The sequence below is a fragment of the Mirounga angustirostris genome, unplaced genomic scaffold (genome assembly GCF_029215605.1).
Source record: "Mirounga angustirostris isolate CCGP_5_RB_7025 unplaced genomic scaffold, mMirAng1.0.hap1 SCAF_1, whole genome shotgun sequence".
Lineage (NCBI taxonomy): Eukaryota > Metazoa > Chordata > Mammalia > Carnivora > Phocidae > Mirounga > Mirounga angustirostris.
Genome location: NW_026991709.1, coordinates 51,924,345 through 51,948,877, shown reverse-complemented (window position 1 = coordinate 51,948,877; position 24,533 = coordinate 51,924,345). Strand labels below are relative to the sequence as shown.

At 37.3% G+C, this 24,533-nt stretch overlaps 1 protein-coding gene across 3 annotated transcripts in view; it reads left to right on the top strand.

Annotated features, from left to right (window-relative positions):
• CBLB (Cbl proto-oncogene B) overlaps nt 1-24,533 on the top strand; it is a 224,003-nt gene that overhangs the window by 75,065 nt on the left and 124,405 nt on the right. For all 3 annotated transcript variants that reach the window (XM_045902809.3, XM_045902811.3, XM_054504152.2), the window contains one exon: nt 16,827-16,973. In XM_045902809.3, the coding sequence (XP_045758765.1) occupies nt 16,827-16,973 (147 nt within the window). The remainder of the gene's footprint in view (nt 1-16,826; nt 16,974-24,533) is intronic.

Below are 24,533 nucleotides of genomic sequence, written 5' to 3'. Positions count from 1 at the left end.
TAAGTTACAAGGAGATATATAGCAGTGGGAAAAATTGGTTCTAGTTGGATAAAGCACCTTAGTGGCATTTGGAGAAGATATTTTTAATTTTTCCGCTGGCAGAAAAATTTCTCTACTCCCCGGCCCCCCCCAAACACGCGCGCGCGCACGCACACACACACACACACACAAATTTCTCTACTCCCCAGCCCCCCCCAACACACACACACACATACACACACACACAAATTTCTCTACTCCCCGGCCCCCCCAAACACACACACACACACACACACCCTCTGTTGTTCCTAAGGATAGAACCAAACATAGCCCATGATTGCTTGCATTTAGGAATCTCAGAGGTTAATGTTGATGGAGGGAGGTTATCGAACGGAGAGCTCGTTTACTCCTCTTTCAGATGAGGCGTAGGTGAGCCACACTTAGCTCAATGAGTGATGTGTGCGGTCGTCTTCCGTTTCCTGTGGTAGGAGGAAGCAGGCCTACTCTCTGGCCTCTGACAACATATTAACCACTCAGAAGAATTTAGTTCTCTTAGGATAGAGATGTGGGGGTGAAATGGGGTGTGGTGATGAGGTTATTATCAGCCTGATGTTGATATTTACGCATGTGAAAAGTACAGACTGTCCCAGGACTGGGCCATCCAGGACTCAGGGTGAGTTCTTCAGGGTTATTGAGCAAGAGTGATGACAAATGAAAGCCCATCAGTAGTTGCCCTTGAGTCTGTGCTGAAAGAGAAGCTACGTCGTTCCGAAACAATGACTTTCCAGCCCTGCGATGACATTAGCTGACTCCCAGCACATTGGCTGTGTCATGAGAGGGACTGATAGATATGTGATTTGGAAAACAGAGTGGAATCTTTCACAAATCTTTAATTAGGTACTTAGATCTTGAGGCTGCTTTAGATGCAGCTTTACTTAGAGGCAGAGCAATGAAAAATAAAAGATCTTTTGAGGTTCCTGCTAAATTGTGCTTTACAGATGTTAAACAGGCATGGGGATCACCTGGGGGTCTTAATAAAGTGCAGATTCTGATTCAGTGGTTCTGGGCTGGGGTCTGAAATTTCACATTTTTAACAAACTGTGAGGTGATGTTTCTGCTGCCTATCCAAGGACTGAAGTTTGAATATAATTGTTAGACATTTATTTTTCTTCTTGCCGTGGATCTTGAATGCTGAACTGAAATCTAAAGCCCACTAAGTAACTATCATCACTTATTCTTCATGTTTAGTCCTACTTTCTTAACACTTGACGATGAAAATGCTATTCATAATGAAGAAGATAGATTTTATTTTTCCCTGTGGTATCTATATTATGGATGTATTATGGGAAGAACGGTGATAAATAATAGTAATAGGATCCAAATTAAATCCACCAGCCAACATACTAGAAATTCTTTCTGATCGGAAACCAAATGCTGGGCTATACATTGCTATTTGCAGACATCTCCATGTGGTACCATATTCACATGTGTGTTATACCTAACAAGATGTCTGTGAAACAGATTTTTGTAACAGATTTTGACACAGGAAATACATCAGACTCCATAAAACTTAATGGAAAAATGTATTGCTTAACCGCAGTCCATTTTTAAAGAACAGATTGCAGTGCATTCAGTGGAATCATTTGGGTCTTATTCTTGAGAGCTTTGGCAGTCTCCCTATCCAGAGATTTCTCTATGAGAATGTCACCTGGTGGTGTGGTACTTGATTGGTTACTGATAATGTTGTGTTTGGGGTTGGCCGTATTCAGCTCAGTATTCTATTTTAAATCATGGAAAAAGGACATATTTCTTCACTAAATTTTTATCTGGTGAATCATTTCTGGAAGCGAGGGAATTACTGCGGTATTTGGAAATAGAAACACATCTTTTCAGATGTGCATCAGCAATGTGATCTCTGAGTCTGTTTCAAATGGTAATACACCAGGGGCTGAGACTCTGCCAAAGTAGAACATCTGCTTCTAAGACCTAGGCTGCTGGAGCATTCCTCTCTGTGTGCTATTGTTTTCTTTTGTTTGTTTTGTCAATTTGTTAAATCTAGATTATATTCCATCAAGGACACAAGGAAGAAATCCTCAAAATTCAATTATTACAATCGAGAAATCGTCAACAAACGCTTTTAAATTGGGGTAAATGAAGATCTAAGAATTCCTAGTTATTAAGTTGCACCTTGTGCTACATTTTATTAAAAGTGGTTTTGTTTTTGGGTTTTTGTTTGTTTGTTTGTTTTTTCAGTCTCTTCTTAGATGCAGCCTTCCCTGGTGGAATCATGGTCGGATATGTAGACCCCTGCACCCTCGGGCAGTCTGAGTAGATGGTGGGCCTGTGCCGGGACAATGGGCAGGCCTGGATAGGAAGGCAGTTCAATATCTATAGCATGGTCTTGCTGCCTCTTCCCTGAATACAAATTACTTCTGACCCTGCAGTCTGTCACATTGCCAGACTCCTCTACACCCACAGGCTTGTCTACCAGGCTTTTACTTTTATCTGGCATGTTCTTCTGCCTTTCCCCCTGCCTCTTACTCCTTTCTTAGAGGCCCAGGTTTGAGTACTTTCTCCCTTTAGCTTCTGTGTTCCTGAAGCACATTGAATGCACCTCAATTATACAATTACACCGTATTGTAATTGTGTTTTTATACATAATTACCCACTTAAATTTTAAACTCCTGGAGGGCAGGGGCGTAACTGGATTATATCTTATTATCCCCACTGCCTAGTGCTAGTGGCAGATCACAGTAGAGCCTCAAAAAATATTTATTGAGTGAATAACTTTATTTAAAGTCACTGGAATTCCATATATATATATATATATGTATATATATATGTATATATACACACATGTCTGTAGCTATAGGTCACAATTTCTATGCATATAAAATTATTCTAAAAAACAGGGAGAATTTACATTTGTGCAAACAAGCTAGACTTTCAGAGAAGGGGGGGAGTGGCTGGGGGGGTGGCTGCACCCCGGGTGAGATATTCCAGCAAATGAAAAGATGAACTGGTGCTGCTCTTACAGCCTCATCTTTTCGGATTACTTGTAGCTCTTCTTTCTCTCCTAATATTTGATTCCTTAAGAAATACTTGATTTAAGAGGAAATAAAATTTTCGTAAGTTAATACACAGTCTTTCTCCCATCATTCTGATGTTTAACTGAAATATTTAAAATGGCTTCTGCTTTTTAAACATTTCTGTTTTCTTATTTCTATTGTTTTAAATGGTAGGTATCTCTAGGAGAGGAATAATGATTGATTCTCATGCTTAGTGTATAAATTAAGTGTTGCAAGTTTTGGGTATAGCGGTACATCTGTCGAATAACCATTTCACTAAGCATTTACATGGTAGATAGGTACAGGGATCTGTTCAGCAGGATTTTTAGATGTCTTCTCAAGTGGCATGTAGTGATGATGTAGGTACAGCTGAAAGCCAAAAGAATTATGCTTAAAAAAGATCAGTGTGTATACTTTAGTGTTGTTAAGTAAGGGATTATTAATAGTGCTTGACTTTTAAGCAGAGATCCCAGTGAATAGAACTAGGTAAGCCAAAATCCAGGGTGATTTCTTACCTAGACATATGTTAAATCTAGGTATGTTAAGTCATCCTCAAAAAACAAGGGATTTAAATGGCAGCTCAATTAAAAGACCTTGCTATACAGTCTATAAACATTTTAGGTCTTTGCTTATATTTTACATACATGTAGTACTAAGGGGATTCTCTGTCTTGAGCATTTAAGTAGAAAGTAAGTCTGTTGTCAGTATAAATAAGTGGATTAGACTAATGGTATTTTCACAGTTCAGTTCATTGTGTGGTTATGTAAATAAATATGTTTTGGAAATTAACTGTAGTAAATTCCTTCTGATCCAAATCGGAGTAGGCTGCTTTCCAATTAGTGTAGTCCAGATTTTGTCTAAAATATCTCTCTTGGTTGGTTTGTTTTAGTATCAGAGAAATTAGAGGTTATAAATTTTATAATTTCCAATGTGTAAAAGTATTTTGTTAGGTAGGAATACAACTCTTAAATAATGTGTTTGATTTTTTTAATCCATATTATTCATATTGACAGAAGACGGTCCAGTCCTTTCAACTGCTACTATTGATGATAATGATTATAATAAGTTAGTAGCACTTAATAGTACTAGTAATGATTAATATTTATCAGATGCTTGCTATGTGTCAGTTTCCTAAGCCAATTATTTAACTGCTGCATATCAAACAACCACAAAACTTGGTGGCTTAATTAACAACAATTATTCTTTGTTACGATTTTGTACGTTGACTTCATATGGTGTTGGTTCAACTGGAAGGTCCAGTGGCCTTCCTCACATACCTAGCAGGTGTTGCTGCATTGCAGCTGGGGACTCACTAGGGCCTTTCTGCATGACTGCTTGGGCCTCCTCACAGCGTGGCAGCTAAATTCCAAGAACATTTTCCAAGATGCAGGGGCAGAAACTGCAGGTCTCTTAAGGCCTAGCCTCAGAATTTACACAGCCTCCTTCTACCACATTCTACTGATCAAGGCCAGGCACAGCCTAGACCAGGTACAAGGGGAGGGGAAGAAGACACCATTCCATGATGGGAGGAGTGGCGAAGAATTTTTGGCCATTTGTAATCCTCCACAAATCCTATGAGTTTCGTACTCTCATAATTCATATTTCAGAGATGAGGAAACTAAGGCTTAGAGGGCATAGCCTAGTACCCAAGGCCATTCAGGTACTAAATGGTTTAAGCTCAAATTTAGGTTAACTTGACTCTGGAGCTGGAGTTTTTAACTAATGTCATACACTGCCTTCAGGGTGTAGATAGATTAGATCTCTTTGTCTTTCTACTCCAAAACCAGTATCTGAGGGGGTTTTATTGATGTGGGGGCTATTCCATTTGCAATCAGACTGAAATAGTAAAGGGATTTGATTCGTATTATTGATGAGCCATCCTGTGGTAAACATAATAGTCTCCCTAAATTTGGATATTACTAAACTCTTGGTTGAGATAAAAGTTAAAATTCTTAGCCGTGCTGTTATCCTAAGCTTACTACATATATTAGCACATTTCCTTACCAAGAACAAATAAATAAAATTGACTTTTTAAACTATAAGTTTCCCAGGGGGCATACTCTATTTTAGCAGTCTACATTTTTCATATGGTTTCAATATCCTAGAGTTTACTATTCATTAACATGAAACACAGAGCTTTTAAATTGCCTTTTTTGTTGTTATTTCTGCTGCTTTGTGGTTTTCTTTCTTTTGAGAGGCAATGTTTTTCAAGGATTTTTCCTTGCTGAGAAAAGATAAATGTCAGAGATGCCTATTATGGTAAGGAACAGAATAAAAATTAAGGCTTCCAAATATATTATGATTTTTTATGTTTACTAAAAGTTCAATTTTCTATGTTAGATTTTTGAATCCTGACTCTAGGATCTCTGCAATCTCCGAGGGAGGCATATTAAGGAAAGCCTGTAACTTGGAGAGGTTATATATCATCTCCTACTTTGTATTAGTTGCAGGTTATGAAATGGATTCACGGTTTTTGTTTAAAGCCTACGGGCTTTGCAGTGCCAGGGCTCTCTAGCCCCCTTCTGCTGGCTGGAGTAAAAGTCATGATCAACTCCTAGAATGTTATGGGACCTCAGCAGTGAGGTACTGTGGTCACCTCATTTTATAGAGGAAAACCTTTTGAATAAGAAGCTTTCAGCTCTTTCTCCTGTCGTGGAGCAATGAGACAGGCAGAGCTCTGTCTAGAACCCTACACTACGGTGCCATGGTTTCCCCCACTGTATTAGAGTACGTCCCTCACGAGGTTTGTTATTGGCAATGTAGAAACCACTTGTCTAAGAAGGACCCATCACCACCACTCAGCTGCAGAATAAGTTAAATCCAGTTTAACTTTTCACCAGTTTAAGAAAATCTTAGACCTTAAAAATTTTTTTAAATGTATTTGTTGTTGCTATCTATGTTCAGAAAGTTTAAGAGGTTGATGGTGGTCCAGGGAAATCCTCCTGCTAGCAACTATGACAGCCATGTTTTCCTCTGATTGCTTTACTTTTTTGTTTTTTCATTTTGAAAGAAAAAAATGTCTCCATGTACTCAGTGCTTTAAAAACCCCAGCATTATTCAGTGAGGCTGTAGGCCTCTAAACTAGCTCCTTTCTCTTGAATCATTAGCATATATATCTATATCTATATCTATATCTATATATCATATATTTGGTAAGCTGAAGGAAAAAATGTGGGTAATTGAATCCTTTGGTCATGTGTAACTAGAAATTACTTTCATGCTGTTTTGTGACAAAGAGTATATGTGATGTACTAATTTGCCTGTATAGCTATTGAACTATGTTCCTAAAAGTAACTCATCTTGAATTGTGTGTGTGTGTTTTTTTAAGAGACTATTATAAAGGTAGGAGATAAAATCACCAACTAGATTTAAGGATAATGAGACCTAACAGATTGAGAAGACTCCTTATTCTGCTTAGCGGTTATTCGATTGCCCAACCTTTGTATTCCCTGCTTAATGTTCCAAAAACGTGAAATTGTAATTGAGGCCTTCTTTTAGAGAGGGATTTAGAGAAATATTAGTGTGCCACTGATGAATGTACTGTGGCCAAAAGGCTCATACATTTTAGAAAATTGAGAATCAGTGGTCAAGTAGAGGTTTGGGGTGACTGCACTGGAGATGCCTACTTGACCTGAGAGCCAAAGCAGCCTGGATGTCCGTGGGGCCTGCCACAGGATGGGGACATTGTTGTGGGTGTGGAATTCTGTTCACTCTCCCACATGTACATCACAGGTTTGCCTGAGAATGTCAATAGAACGGCCCTTCAATGACATTTTTGCTTCTTGTTGAAAATTGGAAAATTTAAAGACAAAAATAGAAAACAGTTATAAACTACCCAGAGATTACTACTATTTGTGTATATCCTATAATTTTTTATATTTATCTATAGTGTGATATTCAGCTTTTAATAGAACTAACACTGTCCCGGGCCTACTATTTATTATCCTTTTTTTTCCACTTCACTCTTTTATTTTGTGGCACACACACTCACATACAGAGTGTTAGAATGTGGTATCCACATCAGATGATACCAAAAATAAATGAGAATTGCTTGGGAAAATGGTGATTATATTTCCCGAAGTCATTTGAATGAAGATCATTTTAACCCCAGCGGAAGAGATGGAGAAAAATCTCATGATTTTAGCTTTTTTTCTGCTGGTAATGCACAATGTGAGCACCAGAGAGATGAGCTTTATTTTCTTTTGTCTTTCACTTGCTCTAAGAGAGCAGGGTTGAAGTGGGACAAAGTTATCAATAAGGAAAATTTCCAGAGCCAAAAGGAGGAAGTAACTGTCAGGAACAGGTAATGTGATGGGAAACTATGTAGTGCTTCCTCAGAAAGTACGACAAATGTGTTCAGTTTACTTGAGGTTCTGGAAACTACACATGGGGGATATAGTACTAATTTCCTTTAGCTTGGTGGTATTATATTTCCATTCACAAGGAAATTTTTAAAAAAGGGGGGGGTGGAAGAAAAAAGATCTTAAAACTCATAGAACAAAGATTTTTCTCTAATTTATAGTCAAACCCCAGATTTTTAATTCTTAAAGCAGCTTTTGGTAAAATTTCTTTTCATCAAGGTTTGGAAAGTTGGTGCTTTACTAAGTGGCATTTCTATGAACTGTTTTTATATACTGCTCCTATCTATCTGTTGATTAGCCCTGTTTTGCGTTCTGGAAAAACTTTTTCTTTTTAAACATTTTATTTATTTATTTGACAGGGAGAGAGCACAAGCAGGGGGAGCAGCAGGGAGAGGGAGAAGCAGACTCCCTGCCGAGCAGGGAGCCTGATGCGGGGGCTTCCATCCCAGGACCTTGGGATCATGACCTGAGCTGAAGGCAGACGCTTAACCCACTGAGCCACCCAGGCGCCCCATGGAAAAACTTTCTTATTTATAATTCTTTAAATATTTCCATTATCCCTGAAATGAGCATTTATTGAATATCTGTTATATGTAAGAAGCTTTTAAAAGTATAATAAGACTTTCACTTCTCTAAAAAAAGAGTTTTGTTCTGATAGAAGTGAAATGCAGTGTGTATATAAAATAACCATGCTGCTCTTCAGAGAAACCTTTGTGCTGTGGCAGGTCATAGGAAGTGGTGGGGTTGGCGTCGGATAGATCACATCTGAGAAAGGAGTGGTGCAGGTGAAAGTTCAACAGGCTGACGCATAGGACCTTTGTATCAGAGAGGAGGAAGAGACGGGTCAACCCAAGGTGTGGAGCAGGAAAATAGGAGACCATTGGAGAGCTGGAGGAGAGGCCAATGAGGTGGTGTGAGAAATGGCAGAAAGGTAGCTCTGTCCCATGGACAGTAGAAATCCTTGAAGGAAATATTATTTTAGGAAAATTTTAAACCATATTCAATTGAGCAAAAAAACAAAAGCCATCCTTGAAGTGTCAAATGTGATGAAAAATAAAAATGTGGAATAGAGAGTGTATCAAGTGAAAGATAATTGAGAATTTTCCATTAGAAGCAATAAATACGGGCGCCTGGGTGGCTCAGTCGTTAAGCGTCTGCCTTTGGCTCAGGTCGTGATCCCAGGGTCCTGGGTTCGAGCCCCACATCGGGCTCCCTGCTCAGCGGGAAGCCTGCTTCTCCCTCGCCCACTCCGCCTGCTTGTGTCCCTGCTCTCGCTATCTCTCTGTGTCAAATAAATAAATATTAAAAAAAAATTAAGAAGCAATAAATACTTAACTGATTAACGTAATTCAGCTTGCTACTTCATTGTAATTTTTTTTTTCCCCTCATGGTAGTTTACAGGGAACTGCAAAGAACTAAAACTCTAGATTAAAAAAAGAAAAAGTGTTGCTGCAGGGTCAACTTTGTTGTGTTTGTTGATGAGACTGGTCTTTTATCACATTACCCCGGGTCAAATGTATAGTTTGAATTTGTTTCTTTTTCTTTTGGGAAAAAACCTAACAAAGAAACAGTTCTGTGTTCTGGTTGCTTCTATGTGAATCTCATAGCAGTGTTGACTTTCCACTTAGTTCACAGAACTTTCATTGTATTTTATCTTAAATAAAAAAGAATATAGGAATGGATTTTTTCTTTTCTTTCTAGACTGGTCTACATTTTTAAGATTTATTTTACAAAAGGATACTTGTTACAGATTACGTTTAATTAAAAGATGTCCCATACTAAAGACAAAAGAGTTTTCTTTATTGAAGAGGATATTATTAGGTTTTTAAGCCAGTTGAAAGTACTAGTGATCATATCATACAGTAGTTGGTTCTCATAATTAATTTTCCATATAAAATTGTTGGAATCACCAAAGAGATGTTGTTAAAACTGTTGGAATCACCAAAGAGATGTTGTTAATCCCATTTTGGCATTGCCACAATATTTTTTAACTGACATTAAAATAATTATTTGGGAAGCTTTTTTGAGATATTGAGATAAGGTTTATTGTTATTTTCTTCATGCAAACTGTCATAATCCTAGGAAATTTCAAGACACACAAATGACCCTGTTCAACCTTGGAGTTAATCAAATTCCTAGCTTCAGTAGCACTCCCCCTAATGTACCTACCTGATGCAGGGCCACATTCTGGCCAGTTCTGCATCACCCCAGAAGTTATAAATTCCTCTGCCTCTCTTCCTGATTACCACCTTTGTTCTGGTTCTTTCGCAGAGTTATTCCCACTGCATTGTCCTGTGCCTTTGGAGATGTCTAAGCCCCCTAAATTCATGAAGAGTAGGATTGTGCCATCACCTTTGCATTATGTAGACCTAAACTCAACCTACTATCTATAGATACTCAAGATTTATGGAATAAGTGACTGAATGGATGAGTCAAATACTTGTCCATTGTTTGCCGTGGAACTATAAACGGCTGCCATTGACAACTGATGATCTTAGTAAAGTGAGAATGACGACTTTTGCCTTATTAAGATGGCCATCAATTTAATGGACAATAATATTGGAAAAAGAAGAAAGATTAATGATACTTTTAAACAGAAGTGGTAGGTAGAATTAATAATAACTTTTACTGTTTTTAAAATTTGATGTGTTAGGCTCTTACCTACATGCCTTATTTATGTATAGAAACTCAGTGAGACAGGCATTTTTATCTAAAATTTTAGGGGTGAGGAAACAGATGCAGACAGACCAGTTAAGCAACTTGTTCAAGAGTAAGGATATAAACCTTGTACTATCAAACTTCAGGATAGGATCATTGACAAATTAAGCAGAATATTTTTTATTATGTTAATCACCATACATTACATCATTAGTTTTTGATGTAGTGTTCCATGATTCATTGTTTGAGTATAATACCCAGTGCTCCATGCAGAATGTGCCCTCTTTAATACCCATCACCAGGCTAACCCATCCTCCCACCCCCCTCCCCTTTAGAACCCTCAGTTTGTTTCCCAGAGTCCATCGTCTCTCATGGTTCATCTCCCCCTCCGATTTCCCCCGCTTCATTCTTCCCCTCCTGCTATCTTCTTTTTTTTTTTTTTAAACATATAATGTATTATTTGTTTCAGAGGTACAAGTCTGTGATTCAGCAGTCTTACACATACCCTTCCCAATGTCTATCACCCAGCCACCCCATCCCTCCCACACCCCACCACTCCAGCAACCCTCAGTTTGTTTCCCGAGATTAAGAATTCCTCGTATCAGTGAGATCATATGATATGTGTCTTTCTCTGATTGACTTATTTCGAAGCAGAATGTTTTGAATATCACCTGGAAACTTGTCAAAGGATACTATATTTGAACATAATAGGCAAGTTTCATGTTTGAGTTAGGTTTAAGTAAGGCATTTATAAATTGTCCATTTAAAACCGTTTTAGAAAGGAAATATATTTACTGTGAGAGCAGCATCCTTATTTTGAGAGCTAACTTCTTGCTCTTCTTAATAGCCTTCACAGGCAACACATTCAAGATCTCTCAAAGAGATCAAAGGATGCCCAGGATTCGTCTTTCCCAGCCACAATTTTGGGCTGGGCCTCCTGGCCATGTTAGTGATAGATGATGTATCCTTTAACAAAAGAAAAAGACCTTCCTTAGTTACCCAATTTAGTTCAGTGTTTGGACTACATCGTTTGCTACCTTCCTTTTTAAGTGAGCAGTTCAATTTCTAAAAAGTAACCTGGAACAGCTTAAAAAAATTGTCCTTTCCCTTGCTCAGGTTAGTGAGTTTCTGCTCACACTCTTTACTTCTCTTATGACTTGGAGTAGACTCAGAGTTTTCATTGGTAACTGCCCCACACTCCCCTTAGCAATATTGGAAACTTTAAAGCATTGGGCAGGGAATGGGTAAGATCCAGTTTTATTTAAGGCTCTCCGGATCCACCTTAATAATAGTCTCTATTCCCATGAGGGAGAAATGAAAGGCAAGACTTACATCAGCTTAGTCTCCTCACTTTCTTAGGAACCAAAATGTTCCCAAGGTCAAAAACACTGTGAAGTAACTCTCTAAACCTATCTTGGAGAGCACTGCATTAGAAATACAGTGAATGGAAATTGCTCTTTAACTGGACATGAGTCTCATTTTATTTATTTATTTATTTATTTATTTATTTATTTATTTATTTATTTATTTATTTTAAAAGATTTTATTTATTTATTTGACAGAGAGAGACACAGCGAGAGAGGGAAAACAAGCAGGGGGAGTGGGAGAGGGAGAAGCAGGCTTCCCGCTGAGCAGAGAGCCCGATGTGGGGCTCGATCCCAGGACCCTGGGATCATGACCTGAGCCGAAGGCAGACGCTGAATGACTGAGCTACCCAGGCGCCCGGACATGAGTCTCATTTTAAATGCCACTGTTTATATTCTTTATGTCTGCCTTTCTTTTATTTTGAATTTGTTTCACCTTGTAAAGATTAAGAAGAGCATGTTCTACCTTTTAAATGTGAGAATTGAATTATTAATAGTTTTTGGATAAAAAATTGTCTCCTCTTTCTTCTACCAGAGGTAGTACATTCTCACAAACTTTGGGCCTCACTGATATAAAGTGTCATTTGAAGTTTTTCACTAATTCAGCCTTTAAACCTTTTTATTTCTTCCTTGATTTATGACACAGCTTGTTTCTTGAATGGAGAAAATATAAGGACTACATGTAATCTGATTAGATTCCATTCCTCGTGTGTCTTCCACATTTAGTGGAGGCTACTAATTAAATCCTGATATATTTTTTATTCATTTTTCAAGTTTTAATTCATCATCCCAAGATGGCTATAGTTGGTGTGTTGCCCCCTCCATATTGTATCATGATAATCTATCCATGTCTTTTTCTCCTTTTTCTCTTTATTAAGGGTAAGATTGTATCATCTCACATCAAACAGTGTGTGCCTCCAGTCTGATGTTGGCCGTAGCCACCTTAAGCTGCTGAGACTTACCATAAGCAGAGAAACTCCATCATTCCAGAAGTCATGCTAATTCACTCTGGTTCAACCTCACATTCTTTGTAGTAATGTAGCTTGACTTTTGGATAAATTGATTCATACCATTTTATTTATTTATTTATTTATTTATTTATTTATTTATTTATTTTAAAGATTTTATTTATTTATTTGAGAGAGAGAGACACAGCGAGAGAGGGAACACAAGCAGGCAGAGTGGGAGAGGGAGAAGCAGGCTCCCCGCAGAGCAGGGAGCCCGATGTGGAACTCTATCCCAGGACCTTGGGATCATGACCTGAGCTGAAGGCAGTTGCTCAACCAACTGAGCCACCCAGGCGCCCGATTCATACCATTTTAAAGAAATACAATATTAGGTAGCTGAATCCAAGATAAAAAGAGCTACCTTGCTTTGGTAGGCAATATGCTTTTTTTAAATCTTTTTTAAAGAGAGAGAGAGAGTGAAAATGAGAGCAAGTGCGGGCGGGGAGGCAGAGGAAAAGAGAGGATCTTAAAGAGAATCTTTGGCAGGCTCCACGCTAGCACGGAGCTCAACACGGGGCTTGATCTCATGACCCTGAGATCATGATCTGAGCCAAAATCAAGAATCACGAGCTTGACCCACTGAGCCACCCAGACGCCCCATTGTAGGCAATATTCTTGACACTGCTAATCATTTCATGGTTTTTAAAATAATGTAGCTAGCTTTCCTTCTTCTCCTCCCTCCCTTCCTCTTTTTCAAGTTTCCTCTAATGTTTACATCTTTTACTGGTTTACCCAGTATTGCCATCCGAAGCTACTTTTTGATCACCTGGTATTTGAAGATAACTTCTATTCTAAAGCTTATTTCTTAATTAACAAAATTTCATACAAAACTTCACAAAATTTTAAAAATGGCTTAGCTTATGGTGGTTAATAGCGGATATGTGGTAGTAATTAGTCAAAATAAAGTATCTCTTATATGTGAAGTGTTGCAAAATTCTTTGTAAAATTAAAGTTATGTTTACAAGATTATTGAGTCTTTGTGGATGAAATTTTTTACTTCTTTAGATGTTTGGAGGTAGGGGAGTTTTAGTGATAGAAACATATTCTTAATTAGTAATTATCAAATCCTTTATTAAGCAGTCATCATTTTGGTGTTATAGTGAGCAGCAGTCGGTAGGCTTAGGGAAAATTGGCCGAGTATGGAAAAATTTCATAAGGGGAAAAACATTTCGTAGATGTATAGTTGTTGCCTTTCTTCTGTGTCTAGATGGTTAGAGATGACTATATTCTTGGATATTGTTTTCAAAATTGGAAGTTATTTAGAAAAGAAAAAGTGAGATGAGGAATTAAAGAAAGCACATAATATATGGCAAAATAATGGCAAACAACAGCAAAACCCCACAATTATATAGAAGACAGAAACCACATGCTGTGATAATAAATTTAAATGACATTGGATACTACAATTAGGCGTCTGTTCTTTTCATATTTTGTGGATTGCAACCTCTAAAAACATCTATCTTTTAAATAATGGCTTTCCAAGGTACCATATATGTGGTGCATGTGTGTATTTTAAAATTAGATATAAGATAAATATATATTGTGGTCTGTGTGAAAATTAAGGTAATGCAAAACTGTTGCATTCACATATTTTTAACAACTTGAATTTGAGTTTCTTTAAAGACTAAAGGCAAAATATATCTTTTTCCACGGCCATAGTTTGTGCAAAAGTAAAAGAATGTGGTGATCCATTTGTAGGAGTAAGAAAATTGAACTCTTTCACACATTTTATTTATTTATTTTTAAAAATTTTATTTATTAGAAAAGGCACTCAAGTGTGCACGAGCAGGGGGAGAGGCAGAGGGAGAGGGAGAAGCAGGCTCCTCGCTGAACAGGGAGCCCAATGTGGGACTTGATCCCAGGACCCTGAAATCATGACCTGAGACGAAGTTAGACGCTTAACTGACTGAGCCACCCAGGCATCCCTCTTTCACACATTTTATAATTAAAAAAGTGATTAGTTATATAGGTACTAGTGATTACTAGAGTTTCTAGACTATACATTAAAAAGATAGCATGTTACTCTTTCCGCTTTAAAGTATAGTGTCTTGTAGCCAGTGGATCACATAGCTGAGATGGGTAATCGCTGGCATTGTGCTTCAGACTTTAGATCTATCAAATAAAAATGAAAAACATTTGGATATGATTATGATTAAAGACCAAAGACATAAAGGGATGGAGAGCAATAAGTTCAGACATAAGGAACAGTTGGTTTACCCTAATTATAGCCATCTTGATTTTTCTTTTTTCTCCTGTATGTATCAATTGGAAGTTTGGTAGAAAATTAACCCTTTTGCCTAATGATATAAATAAATTTGTTGCAGATTTTCTAAAAGGACTTTATGCCCTTCAACTCAAATTTCAAAAGTCAGTTGCAGTTTGTACTGGCCACAATTCTTCCCTTTGATCTAGTTCAATAGTTCAGTTTTCATTTCCTATAACTGAATTTCTTGTATCTACCATCATCTAAATGAGGATGTGTTGACACAAATGAGAAGATCAAAGATTCAGCTAAAGAACTCTCACATTTGGATTAGGCTGAATTGTGTGGAAGTGTTGCTGAATCTAAGAAAATAATGGAACATTATGTGTAACCATAACGATTTTGCAGATTGTTTATTGTTGCCAGTCAAGCATTAAAATACGGCCTAAAATTCTGACTCTTCTGTCTCATAAATCTTCTCATAGATTATTAAGATTGTGGAAATTGGGACATTTCTTGTTTTCCAATACAGATGAATTCATTGAGGTATAGATTATACTATTGCTTTCCTTTCATTCCTGCGTCTCCCACTTTTTATCATGAGTGCCTTCATTTATTCTGTACTCATCTTACATGGGAAGTTACTGGCTTCTCTTCTAAATGTTTTGGAAAGAGTGGTACTCATTGACTTTATTGACAGGTGCATATTATACAATCTCTTAGGTACCTAACATGTTTTTGCTTATTATCTGAGGGTCATTAAGCACAGATATGTGAGTGACTGTGAGGCAAAGAGCCACATCTCTCAGTGTCCTAGGCCTATTGAAGCATTGTAAGGTTTTAAATGCATTGCAGACTTGATGGTTTTCTCTACTAATTATCCTCTGTATTTACTATTAGTCCTAAAGCAATTGCCTCCTCCCCATCTTACATCCTGACCCCTCAACATACCCACAAAAGCAGCTGAAGCTTCTAAAATAGAATGATATTATATATGTACCTATTGAGGTCTGGTGATTCTGAGGAAATGGGAATATAAAGAAGCAAGGTCATTTCAAAACTGACAAGTTCTTCAGGGTTTTGTGTTTCAGTTTGCTTCTCTACTGTTTCACACTAGCAGGTTTGGACTGATTAGCATAATGTTGTAAACTTCTTAGGAAGTGGCAGGAAGGAGTGCCATGATAGTAGTATTTTGAAGTATGACTCATGTTTTGAACCACGTTTTAAATCCTGTCAGAATCCCCAGAACGTACCATGGTAATGGTAAAGACCTTTTTATGGTAAAGACCATTTAAAGAAAAATGCCTTTCCCTCCATTCCAAACCATTTTTTTTTCATTCCACCGTAACTTTTTCTTTCTAAAACAGATTTAATCATGTGCTCCATCTTTCTAATCCATTTTGGCTCCCTGTTCCTTCTAGCAGTAGCTCTTAACAAGGAGCTTCTGAAATGTGCACATATCTGGAACCCCTCACCAGAAACTCTCATTTCTTGGCAGGAGTAGAAAGCCTATTTGACAAAGAGTTTGTTCATTGTTTCAGGTGCCTCTTTATGCCCTGTCCCCACCAAAGTTTCTCATCCTATGTCATGCCATTTGCTTCAATACCTTCTGTTCTTCTCTAGCCGTACTAAACCCGGCTAAGACACAAAGCATTCTATTCCGTCCCTCTATCCTTTTGTATAGAAGCTGTTTGCTACTGCCCTAATACCTTCTCCTTCCCATTCCCTCCTTCCCTTCCTCCCCTTCACTCCAGGTCTTTCATCTGTCAGACTACTTAATCTTTCTAGATTCTCCTCTAATGACAAATCTTTCCTCACTCCCCCATGTAGAAGTAGTCACTCTGTCTTTTGTGTTTAGCGTTTATATTTGATTATGATTTTTTTCAGGAGTGCATCTCTCCCATTAAACTGTGAGCCCATTGAAATCATGTAATTTATCTTGTTCATGTTTATGTTAAATGAACACATGGGTGCATAATAAAGTGAAAGCCTCTTAGGAATTTAAATGGATAGTTTGTGTGAACACTGTTTTTAGATGCATTATTAAGTTGAGGTTCATGATCCGCCATCAAGACCTATGTTAATACTGTACATAATTTTATTTTTCATAATATATATTCCCATTAAAACTTGCACATATATTTATTTATTTTTCCATTTCCCACCCCCCCCCCTTGTGTCCACAGACGAAATCTTACAAAACTGTCCCTCATCTTCAGTCACATGCTGGCAGAAATCAAAGCCATCTTTCCCAATGGGCAGTTCCAGGGAGATAACTTTCGTATCACGAAAGCAGATGCTGCTGAATTCTGGAGAAAGTTTTTTGGAGACAAGTAAGTACAGATCATTATAGTCTGCATCCCTTTTTGAAGAATGACCTAGTCCTGCCTGCGGTTCCATATGGTATAGATTTTACTTGAATATTTTGAGACTGTACTTATGCATTTTTGATGAGTATTTTGATTGCTAATTTTTCTGTTCAGCCACCAAAAGTATGCTTTAATAACTGAATAGTTTTATGTTATTGCAAAGCAAATATCAGTTGTACTATATTTACTTGATGAGCATCCACTGAGTTAAATAGCTTGCTCTAAGAAGCAAAGGTATGTAAGAGGGAATCTCTCAGAAGCTCACAACTTTTTATGACTCAGTACATACTTAAGACACATACGCACAATAAAAGGCAGAAAGGGATAGATACTTTCAAAATGGCACGAATAAATTGTTCTGACAATTCAGAGAGGGCAGCAGTTGCTTCATGATTGAATGAATCAAGGAATGCTTCTCAGAGGAGGTGGTATGTAAGCTTGGTTGAGACCTGATATTCAGGTGGGAGAGAAAGCCTTGGCACCCCAGTTCAGGCTTTCTTTGTATCATTGCAGAGAGTAAGTGTGTAAACAAGCTAGAGAAAATGAGGATCATGTTATCACAAAGGGGCAGATAGAGATGATTTCCTTTAGGTACTTCCTCCCTGACACGAACTTTGGTGAGCACCCTCAGAATGTCCTTGAATGCAGGCAGAACCCTGGCTGAGTGTGAAGGGGGAAGAGTGATTGCTTACACGTAGATTCTTGTTCTCATGCCGTAGTTAAAAGTCTGTATTTATACGTTAACTGGTGAAATGAGACCTATAAAATGTGGTATACACTTTTGATGGTCTTATTGACGACGCTGGTGAATTAACTGGAACAATGGGTTTCCTTTTTTTTTCTCTCTCTCTTTATGAAGTGCTATGCTTATTTAAGTGCTAAGTGCTTAGCTTCATAACTTTTGGCTTCAGAAATATTAAAACCCTTTCCGTGTGTCTTAAATAAAATGTACTCTGAATGACTTTTTGGCACCAAAGGGGGAAATACTGTTATTGCCACTAACATGGACATTTTGTGTTCCAGAAATCTAGCTATTTATCATGCTCCTATATCCATTCACAAGTGCGAAATTAAAAGGAAAGGTTCATCCTCATCTAAATTAGAATAACAGCCAAAAGTACACTAATTAAATATTTGTGGACCATAGAAAGCAGAAAGGCATTGCCCAATGCTGGGATTCCGAAACTGAGAGGGTTTCTTAAAGTCACAGCTCATATATTAACACCTTGAGCCTAAGGCAAACACTTGGTAACCTTCAAAATCTACTTTATCTTAAAATTTTAAGAAAATTTATAGGCCACAATGTTTGTGGTATTTCTTTTTGAAAACTGAAAATTCTGGTGAGTTACAAAATTGTTTGCTTGTCAAAAGGTCAGTAAAAAATAGAAAGATTGCTGACATTTTTTTTTTAAGAGAGAAGTTTGTTTTGCTGGCACCTCAAGCCACAGAGAATTATGCATTTGAGACCTCTTTATTTCCCTTTATATATAACCATAAACATCAAGGGGCTGACGTTTCTGTCCAACTGCTACATGAGTGAAATCACTATTAAATCAAACGGGGGTGTTGAAATACTGATTAAATACTCTCCTTACCCTCCCAAACCTTTATACCTTTTTCTCCTGTCTTCACTTACTTGAGAAGGCTGTTTCATTTTTCTTTAACATTTTCCTTTTGGGATGAGAGCCAAATTTAAAGCTCCTTCTGGAACTCAGATATATTTCCATAGTCATCAAAATTAATGATTCTTTTATTAGATCATTGGAGAAACCATCTTTATATTCTCTGTGGGTTTTCACCTTATTGCACAATATTTTATTGAATGAATAAGCAAATGCATGAATGATGTAGCCTTTCAAAAGTTTGAATTCTTTTATCTTCTTCATGCTCTAATACTAGCTTATATTTTTGCATAACCTCTCATATAGAAGCATCTCTGTCATTTATCTCACTACACATTGAGGCCATGTGAGAATGCTTTCATTTGATCTAACCAGTGCCTTTAAACTTGAGAGTGTATTGTTCCCAAAAACAGAATCATTGAGGAGTTAGTTCTAAAAACAGCCAATCAGGTTATGATTTTTATAAAGCAGTTTTTAAGTTTAAGGTATTATTGTAATTTTTTTTCAAAGTAACCGTCAGAATAAGATACTAAGATTGAATTAAAATTGGGAAAAAACTATTTTTCAAAAGATTTTGTAAAACTCCTAAAGGCAGTTTTGGTATTCAGGCCTCATAAAATCAGGAAGCAAGAAAAAATGTTTGTATTTTATTTTTATTTTTTTAAAATTTTAGTTCCAGTATAATTAACATAGAATGTTATATTAGTTTCAGGTGTACAATATAGTGATTCAGCAGTTCTATACATTACTCAGTGCTCATTACGATAAGGGTGCTCTTAATCCCCATCACCTATTTCATTTAATCCCCCCACCCACCTTCTCTTTGGTAGCCACCAGTTTGTTCTCTATTTTAAAAGGTTTTTTGTTTGTCTCTTTTGTTTGTCTGTTCATTTGTTTCTTAAATTGCACATATGAGTAGAATCATTTGGTGTTTGTCTTTCCCTGACTGACTTATTTTTAGCGTTAAACCTCTGGATCTATCTGTGTTGTTGCAAATGGCAAGGTTTTATTCTTTTTTTATGGGTGAGTCGTATTTCACTGTACATGAATACACAGCTTCTTTATCCATTCATCTATTAATGGACACTTGATCTCCTTCCATAGCTTGGCTATTGTAAATAATGCTGCAATAACATAGGAGTGCATATATCTTTTCATATTAGTGTTTTTATATTCTTTGGGTAAATACCCAGTAGGGGAATTACTGAATCATATGGTAATTCTAATTTTAATTTTTTGAGGACCCTCCATACTCTCTTCCACAGTGGCTGCACCAGTTTGCATTCCCACCAACAGTGCATGGGGCTTCCTTTTTCTCCACATCCTCACCAACATTTGTTGTTTCTTGTGCTTTTGATTTTAGCCATTCTGACAGGTGTGAGGTGATATCTCATTGTGGTTTTGATTTCATTTCCCTGATGATTAGTTATGTTGAGCATCTCTTCATGTGTCTGTTGGCCATCTGTATGTCTTCTTTGGCGAAATATCTGTTCATGTTTCTGCCCATTTTTTAATTGGATTATTTGGGGGGTTTTTTTGGTGTTGAGTTGTATAAGTTCTTTATATATTTTGGATACCAGCCCCTTATTGGATATGTCATTTGAAAATATCTTCTCCCACTCAGTAGGTTGTCTTTTTGTTTCCTTTGGTGTGTAGAAGGTATTTTGTTTTGTTTTTTTGTAAACTCTATGCCCATCATGGGGCTTGAAATCATGCCCCTGAGATCAAGAGCCTCATGCTCTACCGACTGAGCCAGCCAGGTGCCCCCAAAGCTTTTAATTTACTTTTGATGTGTCTACGGCCATACCACCCTGAACGCGCCCGATCTCGTCTGATCTCGGAAATTTACTTTTGATGTAGTCCCAATAGTTTATTTTTGCTATTGTTTCCCTTGCCTCAGGAGACATATCTAGAAAAAAGGTTGTTATAGTCAATGTCAAAGAAATTACTGACTGTATTCTCTTCTTGGATTTTTATGGCTTTAGGTCTTACATTTAGATCTTTATTCCATTTTGAATTATTTTTGTTTATGGTGGAAGCAAGTGGTCCAGTTTCATTCATTTGCATATAGCTGTCTAGTTTCCCAAGCACCATTTGTTGAAAAGACTGTCTTTTTTCCCATTGCATATTCGTCCCTCCTTTGTTGAAGATTAATTGACCATATAGTCATGGGTTTATTTCGGGGCTCTCTATTCTGTTCCATTGATCTGTGTGTCTTATTTTTATGCCAGTACCAACTGTTTTGATTATTACAGTTTTGTAGTGTGTCTTGAAATCCAGGATTCTGATACCTGCAGTTTTCTTCTTGTTTTCAAGATTAATTTGCTGTTTCGGGGTCTTTTATGGTTCCATACAAATTCCAGGATTATTTGTACTAGTTCTGTGAAAAATGTTGTTGGTATTTCGATAGAGATTACATTAAATCTGTAGATTGCTTTGCGTGGTATGGACATTTTAACAATATTTTTCTCCTAATCCATGAGCATGGGATGTCTTTCCATTTCTTTGTGTCATCTTCAACTTCTTTCATCAGTATTTTATAGTTTTCAGAGTACAGGTCTTTCACTTCCTTGGTTAAGTGTATATGTAGGTGTTTTATTCTTTTTAGTACAATTATAAATGGGATCGTTTTTCTTGATTTCTCTTTCTGCTACTTCATTATATGTGTGTAGAAATGCAACAGATTTTTGTATATTGATTTTGTATCCCAGCAGACAAAAATCCTTAGGTGTCATATGCCTAATACTTCATTTCTGTGCTTCTCAACCTTTTCAAAGGCATGGCAGGGCCCACCTCTCTGCTCAGGACTCAAGCCCAAGCTGCCAAAAGGCTGTGTCTAACTGGAGTCCCAAGTAGATCAATAACAATCATGTGTCATGGTAGACTGGTTGGGAAGGTCTGCATTTGTTAGGCTTTTATGCAAATTCATTGAATGTTTCAATGGTTGAGTCCTGCTTTTGCTTTCTTAATCTGTTGACCAGGAGATAGTAGAAATATGTAGAAAAAGAGAAGTGACATTATTGAATAAATATGTCTAAGTAAATTCTGCATAATAAGGTCAGTACCAAACTGAATCTTTGCACTCTGGAATAGTAGTTTAGAGTCCAGAAACTAAGCATGAGCCTCAAAAAGTGGATTGCTAACTGTTTAAAACAACAAAAATTCATCGATGGGCTTAGACTGTGGGTAACAGTTCTTTTTCTTTTTTTATTTTTTTTTAAGATTTTATTTATTTATTTGACAGAGAGAGAGAGAGAGAGACAGCGAGAGAGGGAACACAAGCAGAGGGACTGGGAGAGGGAGAAGCAGACTTCCCGCAGAGCAGGGAACCCAATGCGGGGCTCGATTCCAGGACCCTGGGACCATGACCTGAGCTCAAGGCAGACGCTTAACCAACTGAGCCACCTAGGTGCCCCAACAGTTATTTTTCTAAGCAAGTCAGGTAGCAGGTTTTGGGCCACTGGTGCTAAGCACTTCTTTACACTGAGGTAATAGATTTAGATATACATTTCCATGAATTCTATGAATTCTGTGAATCTCTTACCATGAATTCTAAACCTGCATCTTTTTATGTGTTATTTTCTCTCCATCCTTACTTCACGTTCTGTTCTTCAATTTCAAGTTCAAATCCTTCCCTGTATTATAGCAACAGCTTTCTGACTGGCCTTTGTATTTTCAGTAACAACCTGTCCTGTTGTGTTTCTTAGACTAGAGAGCTCTCTCAAAAAAACAAAACAAAACAAAACACAGAACTAATCATTCTATTTTTTTGTTCGTTTTTGTCTGAAGTGCTTCTACAAATTGTTATTGATTCTAGGTTAAAATCTAAAATCCCATTAATAGGGGTGCCTGGGTGGCTCAGTTGTTAAGCGTCTGCCTTTGGCTCAGGTCATGATCCCAGGGTCCAGGCATAAGCCCTGCATCTGGCTCCCTGCTCAGCGGGAAGCCTGCTTCTCCCTTTCCCACTCCCCCTGCTTGTGTTCCTGCTCTTGCTATCTCTCTCTCTCTGTCAAATAAATAAATAAAATCTTTAAAAAAAATAAAATCCCATTATTATGACAAGCTTTAGGAAGTTTTTCGTTGCTGCTGTTGTGTTTTTTTTTTTTTCTGTCTTCATCTCTTTGTAGTCCGCTCATCCACAAAGAAAGAACCTAACTACACAGCACTGTTACGTTTCCCAATGTGCATTTTCCCCCCCATTCTTTGTGGTTTTTTCCCCTAGATTGCATCCACTGTTTGGAAAGCCCATGCCACTTTGGAAACTACCCTAATCTAAGGTGGATATCCATACTCTTTGCTTCCAAGTGCCTTTGCTCATATCTGTCCTATTAGACTGCAGTGAACTGCTGACATGATCACATTTCCCGATAGACTAGAAAAGGTTTTTTGAAAGCAAGGTCCTGCCTTCCTGATTTTTGTTTCTCAGAACCTGGCACATTTCCTGGAATGTGTACACACTAATAAATGTTAACAGATTGTATGAATAATTAGATGGATAAGTGAATGGATGGATGATACTTATTATCTGCTCAAAATTTTCAGTGACTTTATTATTTACAAATTGATTTTTTTTTTTTTTTAAATCCTCAGTTCCTACAGGTCAATTCTCCAGAAGCCCGTTAGCTTCTTCTTTCTTTTTTACCATCCCACAATTCCTCAAGTATGGTTCAGAAGTCCCCTTTTCTGGACTGTTCTCACTAATATACACCCTTCCATATGCTCAACTTTAATTATTCCATGCCTCATGTCCCTGTTGTGTTTTAGACATGTTTGTATTATTGAATGTATGTTTACTTTGTGGGTCTTTCCTGCTTGACTGTAAGCTTCTTGTTGACTTTTTATCCAAAAAATTTCATCCAGATACATTGGTAGAGTTATTATATGTCAAGCCCTGTTTCCAGTGCTTTCATATATGCTAACTTCATTTTTAATATCATCTTTAAACATTATCCTTTAAATGTATTGAATGAATCCTTCAGGTACTGTATACATAATAGACAGTAATTGTTGGGTGAATTCATGTATTTTTCTAGCATTTCTTTCTTTTACTTATGTCCTGGTCTTCAGTCAAGTTGGATTATTTGGCTCTTTCCTGATATATCAGCAATTACAGGTTTCTGTGTCTGTGCTCATACTGCTCCTCCCACTTGTAGGTTTTTATAATCTCTGGCGTATATGTTCTGACTAATCCCTCAAAGTGAGTCTTGCGTATGATTCTGTCTCTGTTGTTATTACTAGATCTCTTCTTAAACCCCCTAAGCTCTTGTTTATCCTTTGTATTTATTATTTTTATTGTTTAAATTATTTGTCTAGTTATTTTACTTCCCATTAGACTATAAGCTCCATGAAATCAGGCTTATTTATTCATCCTTGTATTTTCTGAAGTCTCTTAGCACAGTGTCTCATAAAAATATATTAGATTTCAGGAACTGTCGTTTACTTAATTCAAATGAGTTGAGGAGTAAAGGACTGTGTGTGAGCGTGTGCATATGTGAGATACAGACAGGGACACAGTTTGTTTGATTGATTGGGAGGCAACAGGCTGACAGGTATGTAGGTAGGTTGTCTGCGTTCAGGACTGACTGTAACATTTACTAGCTTTGTGACTTTGGACAAGCTGCTTGGTTTCTCCATGCATCAGTTTCTTCATCTGAAAAATGTTGATAATAATAACACTACCTCCTATCCAGGGTTGTCATGAAGGTTGAAAGAGCTAAAATCTACTGATAAGGCATAGAGAACAATGTCTGGCACATAATAAGCACTTTATGTTATGGAATAATTAACCAATTTAAAGGTTTCATCTTATTCAAAACTCCATTATATTAGTAATCCTGCAAATAATATTTTTTATATTCAACTTTGTATGATGGCTGTTCCATAGTCCCTAGAAATCTGAAAG